The 22,121-nt window shown below is 37.1% G+C and overlaps 1 protein-coding gene across 1 annotated transcript in view; it reads left to right on the forward strand.

Moving 5' to 3' along the window:
* The first annotated feature begins 2,246 nt into the window (after window positions 1-2,246).
* LOC114524140 (progranulin-like) overlaps window positions 2,247-22,121 on the forward strand; it is a 43,877-nt gene continuing 24,002 nt past the window's right edge. The window contains exons 1-3 of the mRNA XM_028545260.1: window positions 2,247-2,353; window positions 4,578-4,702; window positions 7,285-7,506. Coding sequence (XP_028401061.1) covers window positions 4,580-4,702; window positions 7,285-7,506 — 345 coding nt within the window. The 5' untranslated portion in view covers window positions 2,247-2,353; window positions 4,578-4,579. The remainder of the gene's footprint in view (window positions 2,354-4,577; window positions 4,703-7,284; window positions 7,507-22,121) is intronic.

Genomic DNA, 22,121 nt, shown 5'->3' on the forward strand with positions numbered 1-22,121 from the left:
GCATTAGAAAAGTATCAAATTACACCAACAAATAGTGTAGTTGAGATAAGCAATGATTACGAAAGTAACGAACTTGATAATGTAGAGAAAGATATAGATAATGCCAAAGGAAGCAGTGGCAGAGAAAGTGGCAGAGAGATAAAATGAAATTGGAAAGTGAACTAGAACGGGAGAGGGATAGAATTACAGAAAGCTACAAGCTGAGACCACTATAATAGGCGTACGGGCTAATTTCCTTTTTTTTTGGGGGGGGGGCTGCGCTGAATTTGCTCGACGTCATAGATTTCGTAACGTCATCATAAAATTATATAATCTGAGAAGACTACAAATGAAAGGCTTTCCTTTGAAGATTGACAGACGTGAAGTCGTGTTTTAAGCTAAATATATAGAAAATATTATATGGTATACGAGTGAGCCGCAATATTCTCTTCAACACGGGAATTTTTGTAGAGGATACAGCAAAATATGATACGGTGGAAAGATTGATTTTAAAGAACTATTATTTGGTACATGAAAGTTTACTGAATTCACTCAAGAAACTAAACGTATAGACGACTCATATATAGCCAACTCATATTAACTCCATCTGAGGTCCTTTTTGAAAAAGTTTCCTCGATGACAATGAATTAATATAATTACTAATTTTGGTCGTTGGTGTGCATAAAAAATGGGCATTTGAGAAGCTAGGCTTTTGTTTGCATATCTCCAGATATTAAGAGAGTTTTTTCATCATAATCATCACGAGCTCTAATTATATTTACTCTACAAATTTTACAGTTTGCTCCCGGAAGGGATTGTTTTGTTATTCGAATGCAATTTTTCCATTGTCGTACACAAAATGTGCTGAACTTCATAAAATACTAGAGTTTTAATTTGATTGATAATGTCGCAGGGAGGTAGCTAAACCTTAAAGAGGGGGGGGGGTTGGAGAATGAACCCTGGAACGTCTAAAACCCTGGAACGTCTAACTGAATCAATTCTTCATCACACACTTATATTCTTCAATATTTTTTACTGTCGAAGACTTGAAGGTATATTTCAACGTTTAGAAACAAAATACTGATTTCAACAAAACAACAATGTAGGACCTTACGACATTGAAATTTGAAACGTGCATCGAATTCAAATTTACTAATCAGGAGCTATATCCTGAGAGAACTCCAGAGAATATTGCCCAATTGCATTACAAAACATTAAATGACAGTTTGATTTTTTCAGGTAATGTTGCAATAAGTATTGTTGATTTATGAAATTATACCATTTATCTCATTAATTCATTCGTTTTTATCTCATTAATTTGGATAATATTAATAATTGTCTTTTTCCATCATCAGGGCCGTTCCGGGGGGGGGGAGGCTTACTGGAAGTGGTGGATTTAGGGTTGGGTACTGAAATAGTCACATCACCTCATATTTCGATATATATTTCGATACATCTATTATAGCTACATAATCATATAGTGCTGAACCATGCCGATCTTAACGATGGTTTACCATAGCTAGCTTACTTACAGCACGTTGTTTTCCTATGAAAACTTGGTTTCCGAAAATTTTGCTTTCATTCGGAAATTTTTAGTATACATTGCACCCCCCTTCCCAATATCTCGATGGATTATCAATCTATGAACACTTTGCTGAGTCCCCCTTAAGCTTGCAGAGGGCCCATAAATGATATATTGTAAGACGGCATCGCCCATATTTTTCTAAATATATTATCATTCCACATATTTGCAAAAAAGCTGTGGGTACGCGGGTACCACCCGTGAGGAAGGTTTGCTTTAAATGAGGTTTGTGTGGAAGGTTCAAAGTTGAACACTCTAATTGATCACATGCATGTACCAAAAAACAAATATCTCCTTATTCTGGTCGCCATTTGACTCAGTGACGTAACGTCATCTTGAGGAAGGTTTTCAAAACTTGAAATCCTACCGGGGGAAGGTTAAACTCTTTGCAACTCTGTCATTTTATTACCTGATATTTATAATATGCGTACGCATTTCTGATGTTGCTCCAACGTCGCTCCTACAGTTCATTCAGCGCATGATTCAGCTCTCGCCTAATCATTCTTAACTTAATTTTCTAGAATTAACCAAATCCTACTCTCAAAATGATCCTAACAAGATTAATAAAAGATAATGAGAATACCAATTTGATTGAAAATCAGAAAAAAACCGGAGGAACCTATCGTTCGGCGTGACGTGTATAAAACCCATTGCTTTTAGCATAAACGTCAGGCGTCTGTCACGTGCATTACCAATTGTGCAACACACATTGTGAAAACTGTTCGTGTCAGCAGGTCGGTTCTCATTCTTTGTTTGACCTTGGCGGTGAATCATTCGAATATTACGTAGCGGGTAAGTCGAAATGTTTTTATATCACTTGCGTTTTACAGCATTTGGGTAAAGCAGCGCGGGTGCTGGTGCCGTTGTGCAAGGTTCTACCGAAATTCGTGTTTACTTCGCAAGCTCACGTTTCATGACTTTCAATTTGAGATGTCCTATCAAGTTGCATGTTGCTTGTCCTACAGTATCACGGGATGAAACGAAATCAGAATAAATAGAAGTAACATTGAACGAAGAAAAGCTCGCTCTTCCTATTTCTTACCAACTTGGTTTGAACGAGATCTTTAGGTCCGCGCTAGGTTTGTGAGGTATCTTTTGAAATAACACTGAGATTCATTGAAAAGCGGGCAAAATTCACGTCTCCTCGTTTAGTTCATCGTCTTTCAAATTTGGTTTTGCGAATAAGTGGCAGGATATCGACAGTATAACATATTACTTTCGCGATGAAACTATTTCCAAAATAGAAATGCAAGATAGCACTTTCGCAATATAACCATGCATATATTTATCTTATATGACCTGGTAAAAGCGGGGCGGATTACTATATATACATGTCTTAACAGGTTTTGTATTTGCGCGATATTTAATTGAGCTTCCTGCATGCTTGTTTGTTTCACTTTGTTCATCGACTCCTTGCTTGTAGGCTATATGCTGACCCAAGCGAATATTAAATTTCTGAGGCAGGTTTGCCTGCGACTTTTGCGGAATTCACATTTCGTGTGATAATCAATTAATAATCATTGATGTTTGAGATTAGGCCAGCATCAGGCGAAAAGTAAACTTATATAAACTTATATAGATACAATGTTTCTTAAGATGGTGGGAATACAGGATTTATCTTTAAATGACGTCAATATATTATTGAATGTTAAATAAAATCTTGACCTTGTAAAATGAAACCATGAGGAATATAATGGATTAACCGAACGCGCAATAAAAAATTTGTCATATTTATTATATATATATTAATATATATATTATATATATATATATATATATATATCTCTATACATATCTTATATATATATATATATATCTCTATCATATATATACAAATCTTTCTCCAAATTTCCAAAATAGTCACTGCTTACCTGCGGTTCTCTTCAAGTGACGTAGGACACTGGCTACTCTAAGTGTTGTTGAAGTAAAAAAATTAATTTGTTGTTGACACAATACATCGATGACTCGATGTTTCTAGGCCAAAATGAGCGCCAAGTTTGCGTATAAGCCAGATAACTGTGATATCGGACTACGCATGTATTCATGCAGGATATTATTATCCTAGCTTATTGCTATTTTTATTATTATTCTTACCCATGCAGCTGCGGTTCATTTCAAGTGTAGTGGATGGCGTTAGATGCTATTGAAGTAAAAAGTTAAATCGTTGTCGACATAATATATCAATTTCAGAGTTTCTAAGCCAAAACCAAGCGTCAAGTGAACGCGTAATCCAGTTATTTTTCTTTCCAATCATCTCCGTCAGAGCTGTCATTTATAAAATTAAATCTCTTAAGCCACGCTTATACGTCGCATTTTGATCGCGTCGATCGAATTCGAACAATAGATGAGGTTATCATCTAGATGACTAGATCTCATCATTTACTGATTGAATTGCCCTCGACGCGACCAAAATCCAGCGTATAACCTTGGTCCACTGTAAATTAACAGTCATATGACAATGAATATCTTGTGCAATATAGAAAATAAATGGATTCACAATAGATTGTGATAATGTCAGGCTATATGCATGCATGCATGATTGGACGCAGGAAATCGAAATGCCTGAAAATGAAAGTGAATGCGGTAACGCATCTTCCTCGTTTCCAAGCTTTTTCCCTTCGGGAAATGTTTAAACCGATGCAGCATTTACGATTTATTAATTGTATATATTTGTTTCATCACCGTGCGTATACTCTTATTCATTAAAATCAGTATAGATTGTACAGGTAGCTATAGGATTGACTATTATTAACATCATGATTTTCCATCTCATCGTTTGAATCCCAGCAATAATGCCACATATATTATACAGTACATATAGCTATATCATTTGAACAGATTAATTGAATAATATTTAATTCCAAAGTTTACTTTTAAGCGGACGCGGAACAGAGGCAATAGGGGGCAATTTGTCAAAAAAGTTGGTGATTTTCCAAACGTTGATATATATAACCTTGGCATGAGCATGCGTTATCATGTATATTTCAACCTTTTTAAAGAGAAGAATATTTTTTAGCAATGAAAATGTATTTTCTCCTGGTTTCGATTTTGGTGTTACACCAAGCAGTGGCAATAGAAGTTGAGACAAATAAACTGATGGAAGCAATGAGTGAGATTACTCCAACAACTGTTAACGAAAAGGTTAGTATAGCTACATTTGAAATAGCCTACTATTTATATTTGGCCTGGGTTAGCTGTGTCGGGGAGTGAGAAAAAAAAATTGCGCGACCCAGCTAACCCAGGCCAAATATAAATGCCTAATATAAATGCATAAGAGATGCCTGCGGAGGAGGCTACATTTGAAATAAGCATTTAAATGGAAAGGCGTATTTTGGGCAGGTTTCGGTTTAATACTGAAACAAAACTTTAAAAATAGTAGGATTATTTTTATATTCTAAAACAAACAAGATCTTCAATACGGCAGAACTCAGAAGGAAAGCGCGTCTCTCCGCCCGATTTTCCCGATTTCCCCCCTTTAGCGTTAAGAAAATAAAGTCCTGACATTCAGGTTAGATCGTCATTTAATTTGAAATTAACTTGATTGACATGGGTGTATAAGTACTGATGCAATGAAAGAATTGATCCCAAAACAAGAGAAATTAGAACATTTTTTTATGTAACTTATTTCAATACCTCAAAACATTTCACGCTTGCGTGGTTAAATCTCGCGTGCATGCCAGAAGCTGAATGTTACCCAGATGATATACATTGTTGCCTCCCAATGGCTACAATTGTGAAGGATCATCTTGTAGGAGAGGATCTGGCATTACTCAAAAATTTAAAAAATCACCTGCAATTCAGGTAGAGTTTTTCCGATTTCACGAGTTTCAGGCACAACAAAGAACGCTTTCCTTTAAGCGGGCAGATGTGAATGACGATATATGTCAATGCAGATTTCTGGAATCGCTCTAAAAACAAGCAATCAGTCTGTTCTGAAATATAAATGGTCTGGTCTGACCGTTTTTTCTGCATAAAGGAAAGCGACCAATGACAATGTAAACTCGACACGGCAATAAGCACATTGCCAGAAATGTTGCTCATTAATTAAATATTTGAATGCAAATTACTTTAGTTTTTTTGCATGCAATGCAAATTTTGAATGCAAATCACAATTATTCAGAATGTTTTTAGAATAGAAATTTATCTCTTATAGCTTTTATTCATAAGAATAGTTTTTTTATTCATAAGAATAGAGATAGGGATGAACATGCATTTTTATGTCGAAAATTCGCTGCTGTTTGAACTAGTACGTATATAGGTTGCATTAAAGACAACCGTTGGTAACCATTCTAATTCTTGTACTGTTCTCACTTAATTTGTATAATAAGAAAGGACAAGAAGACACTTCATAATTTATTTTTGCATTTCCAAGTGATAAGAAGTGCATGCCACTATTGGCTAACTGCTGACCTACGCTAAGTGATAATTACGGCAAGCCACTCTTGGCTTTGTCCCTGCTCGAGAAGAAATTAGTGGAAGAAGACTAACAAAAAGACTCAAATGTCGGCACGACACCTTTACAAACGAACGATGCTCTTGGATTCTGAGCCTACAAGCGTGTCTGTCTGCTTATTCTTACCATCTCACAATACGAAAAAAGATACAATAGATTTTTCGATGTTGCATGGGAACGTTTATTCTTTTGCAAACAAAATCCTGCATGATATGGTTTTTGCTATTAACAAGAAAAGATCACCAACAATATTTAAGCATGCCTTCGTGTTTTAAGTAAGAAACATGGAATTGCAATTTGTGATGAAAGAGGCATTAATTTATCGATGAGTAGTAGTGTACTCTCGAGAATACTCTTGTTTCATCCAATTAGTAGTTTATAACCACGATAGTAAAAGTATGTAACTGAGAAGAAGCCAACAGCGTACCACTCACAATCCAGATCGCAAACAAATCTCAAAGCGGGTCTCACTGAAGCAACCAAATGAGGAAATGTCTTCAGAGAAGTCATCCCTGCTTGAATATGTCTTATTTGCTCCTACGTTAATTTGTAGCTGCCCCATTTACTGCAAAATCAGGAGGACCAATTTGTACGATCCCCTACTCGCCTATGCTAGGATTAAACCTTTGTCAATTTAAGTCTTTGACAAACCACGTAAAATTTGTTTGCAGGAAATGTTTTTAAATGAGGTATAGAGCAAGATGCAACCCAGATGCAAATTTGCAGGATGATTTGAACGGTTTTTAGCCAATTTCTAAATGATGGATTTGGAAGGTTTTTAGGCCAATTTCTATTAAGCAAGTTCTTAGCCAATTTCCGTGAAATTTGGTAATTTAAGAAATTTTCTTGTAGCCCACACTGCTATGTCGTCAGTGAAATATCACGCGTATATGCGCGTACATCATCTTCTTAGATATTATCTTGGCGTAGCTTGAGAAAACATTTGCAGCGTCTAATAGAAGAGGTCGCACTTTTTTTCAAACTCTTAGATTTGCAAGCCGCAAGATAATGTTTTCGGTTTACCGCGCATCCGATTAACAACATTTAGGGGGGGGGGAGGAGCATCGTCGATCCCCTGATAATCTGGGGAATCAGATTCCTTACTTGTCCAAATTAAACAAAAAAAGAGGGAGGTGAAAATTTTTTCTAAAATTATATAGTGAAAATCTGCAGCTTTACAATTTCAAAAGAGAGTGTAAGAGTCCCCAGAGTTTTTCTATAAAGAAATAAGATTTCGTTGCTAGTTCTTGTCTTCTTATAACATTTATAGGTGAACGTAGTTTGTCCTGGTGGCGAAGTCCAGTGCCCAAGTGGTAACACATGCTGTAAACTGGAAAGTGGCCAGTGGGGATGTTGTCCTCTACCGAACGCCGTTTGTTGTCCAGATCATCTACATTGTTGTCCCAATGGCTACACCTGTTCAGGATCAGGAGGCTTCTGTAGTCGGGGATCTCAAATTGTGAAGCAATTTAGAAAAAATGCCGCAATAAAGGTTGGTTAATTAAGCACCAGATGCAATCTTTTATTTGTAAAAAGCCGTATAATTCCGCTTTTAACATACAGCTACATATCGCATTGTAACGTATTATAACGCAACATTCGCGCCTTTACACGCTGTCCGGTCCACACATACAATCATCTTCACAATATCATTATTGACGTACGTAAGTTTAATGAGTATTCAATTTAGCACAAACTAATGCTCGACAGCTAGTATTCGACAAAACAAAACGAAAAAGTATTTACACATTTTGCGCGAAGCCTGGCGCGAGCAGGGACAGTTACACTCAGTTTTGCCCCTCGGATTTGTCCATGAAGACTATTTACATGTTCTCCACTTTGTGCGAGTGACTGGTTGATCATCTCTCATCAACAAAATGTCTCCAACTGCAAGATGCTGTGAGTTATATTCTTAACTAGGTTACCCATGGGTAGAAATGCTGCCTGAAAGCCTAATTCAGTGCATATTCGGGTTTCCAATCTCGTTCCCACGGAAATTCTCTACGAAGGGTCCTGTACGAACGAAGGCTGTTTAGCTTAACCTAGTTCCGCCCGATTTTCCCGATTTCCCCCTTTTAGCGTTAAAAGAATAAAGTCCGTACATTCAGGTTAGATCGTCATTTAATTTGAAATTAACTTGATTGACATGGGTGTATAAGTACTGATGCAATGAAAGAATTGATCCCAAAACGATTGATGTCCAATACCCGCGATCGGTGTCCGATGGAGAAATCTATCATACATGTAATACCGATCGATCCGATGAACAAACTTGCTTACCGTCGGAAAACGTTTGTACGATGCATGTATACACGTAAACAAATACAGCATAACGTCATTTATGACATCCAGACTATTACAACAGTCCAGCATGAAAAGCTGGACCAATATATTTTAAAGCACTTTTTTTTCTAAGTGTCCATTTTTCAAAGACAGGCGGGTACGATCGGATCGATCGATCGGATCCATCGAACAAATGTGCTTACGGTCGGACAAAAATTTTACCGATGGCAAAATGAGGTCATTTGAAAAGTGAACGGCGAAAAATAAAGAGTATGGGTAGAGAGATTGGCTATGCCTCAGTGGAAGCTAGTGGAAATGTCAGACAGTCCGATCGATCGATCGGATCCATCGGACAAATGTGCTTACGGTCGGACAAAAATTTTACCGATGGCAAAATGAGGTCATTTGAAGAGCAAACGGTTGGAAAATAAAGAGCCTGGAAAGGAGGCTATGCCTCTTTGAAAGTGGAAATGTCAGATTTATCGATCGGATCTATCGGACAAATGTGCTTACGGTCGGAGAAAAATTTTACTGATTGGGAGAACAGTTATTGTTATTTAATATAAGCAATAAAATATTTGTTAACTTGAGTTGCGCTTTTTTCAAAGGACAGCAAAAATGCGATATTTCTACTTCACCCGCTGAGGGATTAGGAAATGATATACTAAAGATCTTTACACCGGTGTAGACAGTTATGTCTATACCGTAATATATATGGTAATGATCTCTGAAAGTCGAAATTTAATCCTGCTTTTTGTTTCTTGTTCACATGGCTGAAATCGTGGCTTTACAACGTCTTACTATATATGGTGTGTTTAAGGTTTAATGTTACATTTCGCAAAATTAGCTGGCGTAAAATATTTTACAGCATATAACTATAAAGAATCCTCTTCCATTATATGATAAAGTTTAAAGGCCGAAATTATAAACCTTAAAGCAGTGCGCAGTGCCGCATGAATGCTTGCTGTGTTTTAGCCTTAAAACTGAGAATCGGAAATGTCACATTAACAACAGGATGATAGCCGAACTCATGGCTAAACATCGCGCCATTGTTCAAGACTCAAGTTCTAAGTAGAAAATGATTTTGTTATACTCGTGCGATGTTAAACTGATATATTTGTCTAACAAGTTACAAACTAAGCGTTACTGTGACTCAGGCTACCGACTCTCGGTAAGCCCATATCTTGGTCAGTTCAGCTCACCTTCGCTAATGCCGCAACGCTCTTTGTCTGATGCATACCAACGAAATCTTGTAGTATTATTGTTCTAGCACGCAAATGATGCAATGATGTTTTTACTTCAACTTCGTTTAATATTACATTTTTGCGGAGACTCGTTTAAAATTGTCATCACTGCAAATATAATGTATTTCCGTTAATATACAATCATGAAAGTAATGACTATATTTTTAGTGCGCCTTCGTTTTAATTAAAGACTGCTAATTCATAACTCATAAGAAAAACACAAAGAAAATCAGCAACGCTTCGTTGTCTTGATACACGGTAATAAACGGTCTCAATTTTCACGTTAAATTTCTCTTTAAATATAAGGTCGTTTGAGAAGTAATATAATAAACTCAAAAGCTGCTTATTACCATTAGATAATAAACTTCAAATGAAGTGTGCCAAAAAACTCGGCTGTTGCCTCGCTTATCAACACGCTTTTAGGTATCTAACGGTAATAAACGCTTTCGCTAAAGCGTGTTACGAGAACGAGGCTACAATGCATACGCATTTACAAAGCGTTAGTAGTTAACCTGTGGGTATGTTCCCGGAAGTAGCGGGAGCTCTGAACCGTGTCAATTAGTTTCCAGTCCGGTCGTGTGAGGGATATGCGTGCGCATGTTAATTGAAATACGTCACTAATGGGAAATGACGGGTTGAGAAAGTATGAATATTAATTGCATACGTTGCAAATCGAAATATCAGGTTGAGAACGGGTTTATGTTATCATGGTAGAAATATTTTACCTTTGATAACAATTCGAAGTCAAAATCCGTGCAATTTTACCTGGATTGTACTTTTCGGTTTAGGTGAAGTTATATTTTTGAAGAATATATTTAGAGACGGCCATGTTTTAACAATTTTGAGAAGGTTGTTTTAACGCTGTGGACGACATACGTTCTGTGTGTACTCTTTGAACATTTGAACAAGACTGATATTCAAAACGATAGCTTACAGTGGAACGGATTAGATAATGACATGTTAATGAGTTTTTTATTACCGAGTAGAAAATATTTTATTTGTCAGGGTACACATTTAGTATTTAGTACAATAATAGTATTTTCATAACTTTAGCACAGTTTATTTTAAAAGTTCGTTTTCTATGTATGCTTTGCGATGCTTCCCCTCTGATAGTTCATACTTTAATTTTTATTTGTTCGTAACATGCGTCAATATGCCCATAACGAATGCACGAGCGCCATATTATTTCCATACACCAATTGTCATGTTATCGACAAGAGCATCCAAGATTTCATAACGTTTGTCAATATATCCATGACGAACGCAAGCGCGCCAAATCATTCGAATAAAACGTTGGTTTGTAAATGTTTGACTTTCATCCCAGATAGGTATCCATTTTTCTTTTGCCTTTTCCGTCAGTTCATTTAGAATTTTATTTTCAAGATTGGAAAAACACATGTCGATACGTTGTATAAGTTCGTCCTTCCATAAAAATCTGATGTTGGCTGTCATAATGTCGAATGATAAGTAATATGCTGTAGCGTTTTCACAGTAAATGAAGCATCTTCGGTTACCAGATCCGCCTATTGTTAACGAAACTCAAACCTAATAGCCCTTTTAATGTTGGCGATACTGCGATAGTAATGAATTGATCAGACAATAGAGGGATTAATGTGAATATAATTAATTACGCTAAAAGCATTGCAATGAAACGTTTCCCCTGGTTAGTTTGCTAACAAATATTATACACTAAAGGATTCGGGGTAAAAATTTTTTACTCAATTTACTAACCCTATTAGTGAGGTGGCTATTTTAATATTAGCGACACTGGGATGATAATGAATTGATCAGATACAGAGGGATTAATGTGAATATATAATTAATTACGCCAGAAGCGTTGCATTGAAACGTATCCCCTGGTTAGTTTACTCATAAATATTACACGCTAAAAGATGATTCAGGGGAAATAAGTTTACTCAATTTTCAAACTATTTGCCTTAATGCATAATTTGACTGAAGTGACTCTTTCACAGTGACATTGTGAAAACAAACGAAAGTACGTGTGAGGAATAGTAACGATTTAGTTCATTGATGATGAGAATAATGTGTGTATGATTAATATGAAATTATTAATATCATAGAGATTTCGTTTACGTTCTTTCGAAAATTTGGGGGTTCTTAAAAAGAACCGGGTTTTTTTCTTTTTCTTCTTCTTTTCCTTGCTTTAAATCTTCTCCAGCTACATCGAGAAGGCCTCAACTTCGACTTTGGCACAGTGTTGGTACGCCCAGGCATCCAAGTGTCTGCCACAGGTCTCTAACCAGCCCAGCTGATCAAACAGTTATTCTGCTTTGGGGCAGCCAAAGCATTCCAAATTAACTGAAGGGATGCTTAGTTTTTTTAGAAAATCCCTTTCAATAATTCCGCCTTTGTAGGCAATCGTAGAGTTTGGGTTCTTTTTTTTTCCTGTAGAAATTATCCACGATTGCCTCCAACTGCGAAATATGGAATGCTTTGACGCCCTGCGGCACCCCAGACGGTAGTTTGTGGATTTTCTTCTGTACGAATTTGCACGCCTTTTGGTCTTTTTCACTTAAATCCGACCAACGAAGCCCAATATTAAAAAAAGAAGGATTGCGGAGCTCCTTGCAGCGGAGTTCTCTTCCTACTCGAAATCCGTCCATATTCACGACAGCTACGATGTCATTTTTGCAAGCCATTGCGAACGATGAGCGTGATTTGTGAGCTGACTCAAATATAAAGCGAATTAATTTCGAAAGTGGGCGTGCCGTTCACTCTTGGCTTAATATCTCGTAAACTTTTCATGAAGTTTTCTGCGATCGTCGCTTCACAAACCCTCTCCAATGCCTCGTCAAAGTACATACATATGCGGCCGGAAAGAAGAAAATTTCAGATATGGATTAACGATTTTAACATTTATTTGTCTTGCAATTAGTTACAGCAATAAATAATAATTTCTTCTAAAACGTTTTTTTTACCATTGGACTAAATTTAAAGTCTAATTATCATCATCGTCATAATCTTCACTGTCTTTATTTTCCTCGTCATCATCAATCTCGTGGTCGCTTAAAAGCCTTTTAATAAGAAACTTTCTCTTATCAACTGCAGCTTCTATTGCTTCTTCTGGCTCAAAATCATCATTTTGAATAAACGCATCTTTTGTGTTCATTATTTTCTTATGTACTGGATCTTTCTTTAGTTGTCTTATCCACAAAAGGCGCTCTAAGTAGATATTTTCTAATTCTTTCTGGAGTCTAGGCATAATATTCAAGTAAGCTTTCTCTTTAGCAGAGTGCTCATCGAAACCTCTGTTTATGAGGCGTTCTTTCATTTCCTCGAAAGCTGTGTTACTTCTTTGTTTTGCTTCTTCTATTAGTGGTATCCAGGGATCCATTTCCTCTCCAGATTCTGAGTCAGTCGCCGTCGAACTTCCAGACTGCTGAGTAGAAGTTGTTGAGACATCGTCACGGAAATCTCTTTCTTGACTGTCCGAGTCTGTTTGAGACATGTTTTTTTCTTGTTCTCGTAATGGACAGTATTCCTGTTCGTGTCTACGCTGATTGTAACCGCGATTAAAGTATCTTCCGCAAAATTGGCAGCTCATTCCCTTAGCACTGGAGGCGTGAAAATGCCTTGTTATCAAGCAGTAATGCAGTTTTATGAGCAGATGAGCATGTGCTCATGAGCAGTTATGAGCATGTGCTCATCTGCTCATCGCATAAAATGGCACCCGGTTCATTGAAATTTTTCAGGCCCAATATAATATAATTTATATTGTTCAATTTAAAAAAAAATAATGTCGGTTGCAATTTTTATGCGATGAGCAGATGAGCATCTGCTCATGAGCAGTTATGAGCATGTGCTCATCTGCTCATCGCATAAAATTTGCAACCGATATTCCACCTCTATTTTGAAATGGAAAAAACCTGCCCAGACAAATGTTTAAGATATTTTTAAAATTGTTCTACTTAGTTAAATTGTTACAAGCGTTAATCCGTGTCTTAATTTATGGTCCAAGCAACGCGTTGATTACAAATTTTATGCGATGAGCAGATGAGCACATGCTCATAACTGCTCATGAGCAGATGCTCATCTGCTCATCGCATAAAAATTGCAACCGACATTATTTTTTTTTAAATTGAACAATATAAATTATTATATTGGGCCTGAAAAATTTCAATGAACCGGGTGCCATTTTATGCGATGAGCAGATGAGCACATGCTCATAACTGCTCATGAGCACATGCTCATCTGCTCATAAAACTGCATTACTGCTCGATAACAAGGCATTTTCACGCCTCCAGTGCTAAGGGAATGAGCTGCCAATTTTGCGGAAGATACTTTAATCGCGGTTACAATCAGCGTAGACACGAACAGGAATACTGTCCATTACGAGAACAAGAAAAAAACATGTCTCAAACAGACTCGGACAGTCAAGAAAGAGATTTCCGTGACGATGTCTCAACAACTTCTACTCAGCAGTCTGGAAGTTCGACGGCGACTGACTCAGAATCTGGAGAGGAAATGGATCCCTGGATACCACTAATAGAAGAAGCAAAACAAAGAAGTAACACAGCTTTCGAGGAAATGAAAGAACGCCTCATAAACAGAGGTTTCGATGAGCACTCTGCTAAAGAGAAAGCTTACTTGAATATTATGCCTAGACTCCAGAAAGAATTAGAAAATATCTACTTAGAGCGCCTTTTGTGGATAAGACAACTAAAGAAAGATCCAGTACATAAGAAAATAATGAACACAAAAGATGCGTTTATTCAAAATGATGATTTTGAGCCAGAAGAAGCAATAGAAGCTGCAGTTGATAAGAGAAAGTTTCTTATTAAAAGGCTTTTAAGCGACCACGAGATTGATGATGACGAGGAAAATAAAGACAGTGAAGATTATGACGATGATGATAATTAGACTTTAAATTTAGTCCAATGGTAAAAAAACGTTTTAGAAGAAATTATTATTTATTGCTGTAACTAATTGCAAGACAAATAAATGTTAAAATCGTTAATCCATATCTGAAATTTTCTTCTTTCCGGCCGCATATGTATGTACTTTGACGAGGCATTGGAGAGGGTTTGTGAAGCGACGATCGCAGAAAACTTCATGAAAAGTTTACGAGATATTAAGCCAAGAGTGAACGGCACGCCCACTTTCGAAATTAATTCGCTTTATATTTGAGTCAGCTCACAAATCACGCTCATCGTTCGCAATGGCTTGCAAAAATGACATCGTAGCTGTCGTGAATATGGACGGATTTCGAGTAGGAAGAGAACTCCGCTGCAAGGAGCTCCGCAATCCTTCTTTTTTTAATATTGGGCTTCGTTGGTCGGATTTAAGTGAAAAAGACCAAAAGGCGTGCAAATTCGTACAGAAGAAAATCCACAAACTACCGTCTGGGGTGCCGCAGGGCGTCAAAGCATTCCATATTTCGCAGTTGGAGGCAATCGTGGATAATTTCTACAGGAAAAAAAAAGAACCCAAACTCTACGATTGCCTACAAAGGCGGAATTATTGAAAGGGATTTTCTAAAAAAACTAAGCATCCCTTCAGTTAATTTGGAATGCTTTGGCTGCCCCAAAGCAGAATAACTGTTTGATCAGCTGGGCTGGTTAGAGACCTGTGGCAGACACTTGGATGCCTGGGCGTACCAACACTGTGCCAAAGTCGAAGTTGAGGCCTTCTCGATGTAGCTGGAGAAGATTTAAAGCAAGGAAAAGAAGAAGAAAAAGAAAAAAACCCGGTTCTTTTTAAAAACCCCCAAATTTTCGAAAGAACGTAAACGAAATCTCTATGATATTAATAATTTCATATTAATCATACACACATTATTCTCATCATCAATGAACTAAATCGTTACTATTCCTCACACGTACTTTCGTTTGTTTTCACAATGTCACTGTGAAAGAGTCACTTCAGTCAAATTATGCATTAAGGCAAATAGTTTGAAAATTGAGTAAACTTATTTCCCCTGAATCATCTTTTAGCGTGTAATATTTATGAGTAAACTAACCAGGGGATACGTTTCAATGCAACGCTTCTGGCGTAATTAATTATATATTCACATTAATCCCTCTGTATCTGATCAATTCATTATCATCCCAGTGTCGCTAATATTAAAATAGCCACCTCACTAATAGGGTTAGTAAATTGAGTAAAAAATTTTTACCCCGAATCCTTTAGTGTATAATATTTGTTAGCAAACTAACCAGGGGAAACGTTTCATTGCAATGCTTTTAGCGTAATTAATTATATTCACATTAATCCCTCTATTGTCTGATCAATTCATTACTATCGCAGTATCGCCAACATTAAAAGGGCTATTAGGTTTGAGTTTCGTTAACAATAGGCGGATCTGGTAACCGAAGATGCTTCATTTACTGTGAAAACGCTACAGCATATTACTTATCATTCGACATTATGACAGCCAACATCAGATTTTTATGGAAGGACGAACTTATACAACGTATCGACATGTGTTTTTCCAATCTTGAAAATAAAATTCTAAATGAACTGACGGAAAAGGCAAAAGAAAAATGGATACCTATCTGGGATGAAAGTCAAACATTTACAAACAAACGGTTTATTCGAATGATTTGGCGCGCTTGCGTTCGTCATGGATATATTGACAAACGTTATGAAATCTTGGATGCTCTTGTCGATAACATGACAATTGGTGTATGGAAATAATATGGCGCTCGTGCATTCGTTATGGGCATATTGACGCATGTTACGAACAAATAAAAATTAAAGTATGAACTATCAGAGGGGAAGCATCGCAAAGCATACATAGAAAACGAACTTTTAAAATAAACTGTGCTAAAGTTATGAAAATACTATTATTGTACTAAATACTAAATGTGTACCCTGACAAATAAAATATTTTCTACTCGGTAATAAAAAACTCATTAACATGTCATTATCTAATCCGTTCCACTGTAAGCTATCGTTTTGAATATCAGTCTTGTTCAAATGTTCAAAGAGTACACACAGAACGTATGTCGTCCACAGCGTTAAAACAACCTTCTCAAAATTGTTAAAACATGGCCGTCTCTAAATATATTCTTCAAAAATATAACTTCACCTAAACCGAAAAGTACAATCCAGGTAAAATTGCACGGATTTTGACTTCGAATTGTTATCAAAGGTAAAATATTTCTACCATGATAACATAAACCCGTTCTCAACCTGATATTTCGATTTGCAACGTATGCAATTAATATTCATACTTTCTCAACCCGTCATTTCCCATTAGTGACGTATTTCAATTAACATGCGCACGCATATCCCTCACACGACCGGACTGGAAACTAATTGACACGGTTCAGAGCTCCCGCTACTTCCGGGAACATACCCACAGGTTAACTACTAGCGTTCACACGAGCCTCATGCCTAATTGGGATGACGTATTTGTCCATTGGCATGTATTATGATAATGCAGTTTCATGTTTTAATTTACAGCTAATTTAATGAAGGTCGCCCTCCCAAACCATTAAGCGTTTAACCATGAGCGGTCAGGAGACGGTGGGTTGTTATTTATCTAAGCTCATGATCTTTTGAAATTTATGTTTTTAAAAATAACTAACATACATCCAAGCTTATTGGATTGCCTATCGAGCCAAAGTTTAATGCCATATTTAATATTATGTGAAACCCATCGTCTCTTGCCGCTCATAGTTAAACGTTTAATGTTTCGAAGGCTTAGGCTTAAATATTTGACATCTAAAATTATGAAAAGGTTCCTAAAGAACGAGGCAACATAGTTGTATATGTAATACAATTCGTGTTCTAAGCTTCATTGTCATTGCTATATTGGCATATTTATAATTCATAATACTCCAGTTTCATGTTATAATTCATGTACTAATCATGTTTGGCATGTAAATTATGATAAGGTTTCTAGAGAACGAGGTGTAACGATATATGACGTCAGTATAGACGTCATGTGACTTGGACGAGGGGGTGTGCTCGCTATATTTATTTTATCAACAGTTTTGTAAATACATGAAAATATACGTGGAGTTTTTCTGAGTATATTTGAGTCTACTTGTCGGTATCGTTACATGGTGTCAGGTGTGGGATATCCTACACCAACGAGGCGTTTCACAAAACAACAAAAATCACTATAAAACAAGGAAAAGGACGTACAAGTGATTGTGCAATGTCAGACGGGGAAGCATCAATATGCCAAGCAAATCAGCCGGAACAGTGCCGCGAACCACTCCAGTCCTACGAAGTACCTCGCCGGCCATGGTCAATGGTCGCAGAAGATCTATTTCAATTGGGACAGCAGAATTTCCTCATCATCGTTGATTACTGGAGTGGATTCTTTGAAGTTCAAGAGTTGACAAGGATGACATCGAAAGCCGTCGTTACAGCATCAAAAGTCCAATTCGCTAGACACGGAATCCCGGATACATTAATCTCCGACAATGGCCCACAATTTGTGTCAACAGAATTTGCCCAGTTTACAGCAGAATGGCAAATTGAGCATAGAACATCGAGCCCACATTATCCTCAATCTAATGGGCGCGCTGAAAACGCTGTTAAAACCTGTAAATCCCTACTAAAGAAGGCGAAAGCCAGCGGGGAAGACCCTCTATTAGCACTGTTGGACTGGAGGAATACCCCAACTGAGAATGTAGGAACCTCACCAGCGCAAAGACTAATGGGTAGACGAACTCGTACGTTGCTTCCAACACGTCAGAGCCTTCTCAGACCATACGAGCAAGATAGGGTAAAGAAGAAAATAGAGAGCTCCAAAGCAAAACAAGCAAGCTTCTATAACCAGAAGTGTCAACCCCTACAACCTTTACAAAGTGGCGGACGCCGTAAGGATGAAACTCCCGGGAGATGATCATTGGTCGCTTGGTACCTGCATACGTTCGCTCGGGAATCGATCGTTCGAAGTCGAGATTTGTGGAAGACGCTATCGCCGCAATCGTCGTCACTTACGTGTAACTAAAGAGATCGCGCCGGTTATCAGAACGGATGATTTGCAAAACGAACCGACTGATCATTTTACCGATACGGAATCTGTCCCCAGTACGCCCTCTGCGGAACAAGATACCCAAGTTACTCCCATAAATCATGATAAGGAGAACCAGAACCTGCCAAGCAGCTCGGGTAGAGACGAAAGTCGGATGTCTGTTGCACCTAATACTGATCAAGAAGCAACGATTCTCCGTCGATCTACGCGAGAAAGGCGTCCGCCAGAGTGGCATAAAGATTACCAGAACATGGCCAGAAATTGCGGACATGGAATATGCAGATTGCCGTAGCAAATTTGCATATCTGTTCAAATATTATTCGTTTGCAGAACTATAAATTATATTGCGCATTCTTAAATTTTGCAAAATTTAAGAAAATCATTGCATCTTTGCTATTTGCCCTGGTTGTTTCTTGTAACTCGTGTCATATTGAAGATCCTGAGGTAATATTTTGCTGGCAAAGGTTTATGTCGGCTCTGCATTTTTATTTTATTTCTACGCTATTACGGTTTTCGTTTTATATGGTATTCAACGTGATAAATGACCAAAACTTTGTTTTGAAAATGCAGGACGAATACTGAGAGATAATCAAACATTTTGAAATACTGTATAAAAATATTAAGATTAACTTGCTCTGCAACGAGCAATTAAGGCAAATTATAATTGACCTACCTAAAGGTGTATTTTTAGCGTTTAGTACTGTGCACATTACAGTTTACTATAAACTCACGAAGCTTTATTTTGACACCATATGCAAATTTAGGCGGAAGTAGAATGTTAAATATGTCCGAATTTTCTGGCCATGAAGCACTAAGATCTACAGCCTTTATTTTGTTTAGAAAATTTTAAAAAAAAAACCAAACAAACAAACTCAACAGCAAAACATTTTAATGTTGTTTATATAGAACAGTATCAAACAATTTGTTTATATTAAGGGGAAGATGTAACGATATATGACGTCAGTATAGACGTCATGTGACTTGGACGAGGGGGTGTGCTCGCTATATTTATTTTATCAACAGTTTTGTAAATACATGAAAATATACGTGGAGTTTTTCTGAGTATATTTGAGTCTACTTGTCGGTATCGTTACACGAGGCAACATGGTTGTATGTAATACAATTCGTGTTCTAAGCTTTATTTCACTTATAATTCATGCACTATTTAAGCTTGTTTAGCATGTAAAACTAGGTTACCTGCAAGGTAGGGATTGCTGCGGGCATTAAAAACAAATTCAACCAAATATCATATATAAGAACAGGATTGGCAAAACTGTACAATTGTTAAAACATATTACAAAAGCGTTGAAATTTGTCAAATATGTGTCACACGATCACGTCGCAACTAATTTAACAAAGGACGTGTTAAGGTGAAATTTTTCTTGCATAAAATATCAACGCAAAACACGTACTTTGGCATTTTACATTTCTCAAGAGTAGAGTTGTATTGCAAGTTGCAAAAAATTGCATCGTGTAACAGGGCCTGAACTAAACTCTAAAGTTAACAAAATAATGTAAGTGACTCCTTCTGCAGGACAATCCACCTTTGATGTATTCGGCGACCCTTCGGCATCGTCGTCTTGCCTTAAATAGTTCAAAGAATTGCTATACTGGTTTGCTGTATTTTCGTATATGGCAGATTGCCCAGACCACTATGACGATGAAACACGAGGCTTAATGACAAAGATGTAAAAATAAACTTGGATTATCAAACTAAACTGTGGTCTAACAATAAGATAAAATAGGAAATACTATCAAGCGAAAAGGTGCAAATGAAATCGAAGATATAATCAGTTTCTTCAAAGAATTGCTACTCATTTACTGTATTTACATGCGGCAAGCGACAACGAAACACGAGCCGCAATGACAAATATGTAAAACATAACAGTGTTAACACTAGGATTTTTAATTTTAAACATTAAATTGCCGCTTTTACTGAGCTTTTTACCCCTAGTAAACGTCACACAGAAATAAGCGCAGTACCGTAGTGCAAATGAAACCGAGAATAGCTACAAACAGTTTAATCAGTTCGAAAAAAATGAAATTCGAATACGGCAGACTACCCAGGCACACTATGACAATGAAACACGAGGCACAATGACAAAGATGAGAAAATAAACTTGGATTATCAACACTGAGTCAAAATAAGTCCAAACAGGCAAAACAATCAACAATATACTTAAAATACGATTTGATAGTCAATACTGTATATCGCGCGTCGTACGATATGCTAAACGAAAAATCTAGACATCAATGCGCAAAAATCTCGACATCAATGCGCGAATATTTATATTGTTAATCAAAACAAATTACAGTAGAAATCAGGTAAAACGACAAGCAACTGTCAACCTTATAATAAATGAAAACAAAGGCGAATGAAGAACAGAATGTATGTTAAATCTGGACTGGTACCTCTTCCAGACTTGGACGTTTGACTTTTAAGTTTTAATTCATATTGGTATTTAATCCATGTCACTGAAACGTGAGATTAATTTGTGCACAACTGCGCATACAAACAGGCCTGATACAACTGCGTCACTAGGCACAACCACAATGCAACGCAACCCTAAAAATTTGCCTTTCACTGCCTACTACGCCAATTAGACTGCTGCTACGCTCGCTCGCTTCAGGCTCGCTCGCTCCGCAGCAATTATGACAAGGTTTCTAAAGAACGAGCTAACATGGATGTATGTAATACAATTCGTTTTCTAAGCTTCATTTTACTAATTCATGTACTAAGCTTATTTGGCATGTAAAATTATGATGAGGTTTCTGAAGAACGAGGCAATATACATTTATATATATATATTTATATATTATATATTACAGTTTAGAATAATCCAGTTTGATGCTATAATTCATGTACTAAGCTTGTTTGGCATATAAAATTATAATAAGGTTTCTAAAGAACGAGGCAACATGGTTGTATGTAATACTTCTAAGCTCACACTGATTGGCGTTTGCTTTCCATTTTTGCCATCGGTAAAAAAATTGTCGGACGGTAAGGATGTTTGTCCAATGGATCGGATCGATCGATCGGACCATTCGACATTCACACGCCGCACATTGAACGTGCACTACCACGCGAGACACGCGCGCAGTAACCCTCGCAGCAGGCCTTTATTGGTTTTCGGGCAACGGCAAAATATTGTCCGACGGTAAGCAAGATTGTCCGGTCGATCCATCCGTACCATCTGTAAGAGTGGTTTGTCGATCGGATACCGATCGTCAGTATTGGACATTTATGCCCAAAACAAGAGAAATTAGAACACTTTTTTAATGTAACTTATTTCAATACCTCAAAACATTTCACGCTTGCATGGTTAAATCTCGCGTGCCAGAAGCTGAATGTTACCCAGATGATATACATTGTTGTCCCAATGGCTACAATTGTGAAGGATCATCTTGTAGGAGAGGATCTGACATTACTCGGCTATTTAAAAAATCACTTGCAATTCAGGTAGAGTTTTTCCGATTTCACGAGTTTCAGGCACAACAAAGAACGCTTTCCTTTAAGCGGGCAGATGTGAATGACGATATATGTCAATGCAGATTTCTGGAATCGCTCTAAAAATTATTCATAAGAATAGTTTTTTTTATTCATAAGAATAGAGATAGGGATGA

Source organism: Dendronephthya gigantea, unplaced genomic scaffold (genome assembly GCF_004324835.1).
Source record: "Dendronephthya gigantea isolate DGI-Jeju-01 unplaced genomic scaffold, DenGig_1.0 000030F, whole genome shotgun sequence".
Taxonomy (NCBI): Eukaryota; Metazoa; Cnidaria; class Anthozoa; order Malacalcyonacea; family Nephtheidae; genus Dendronephthya; species Dendronephthya gigantea.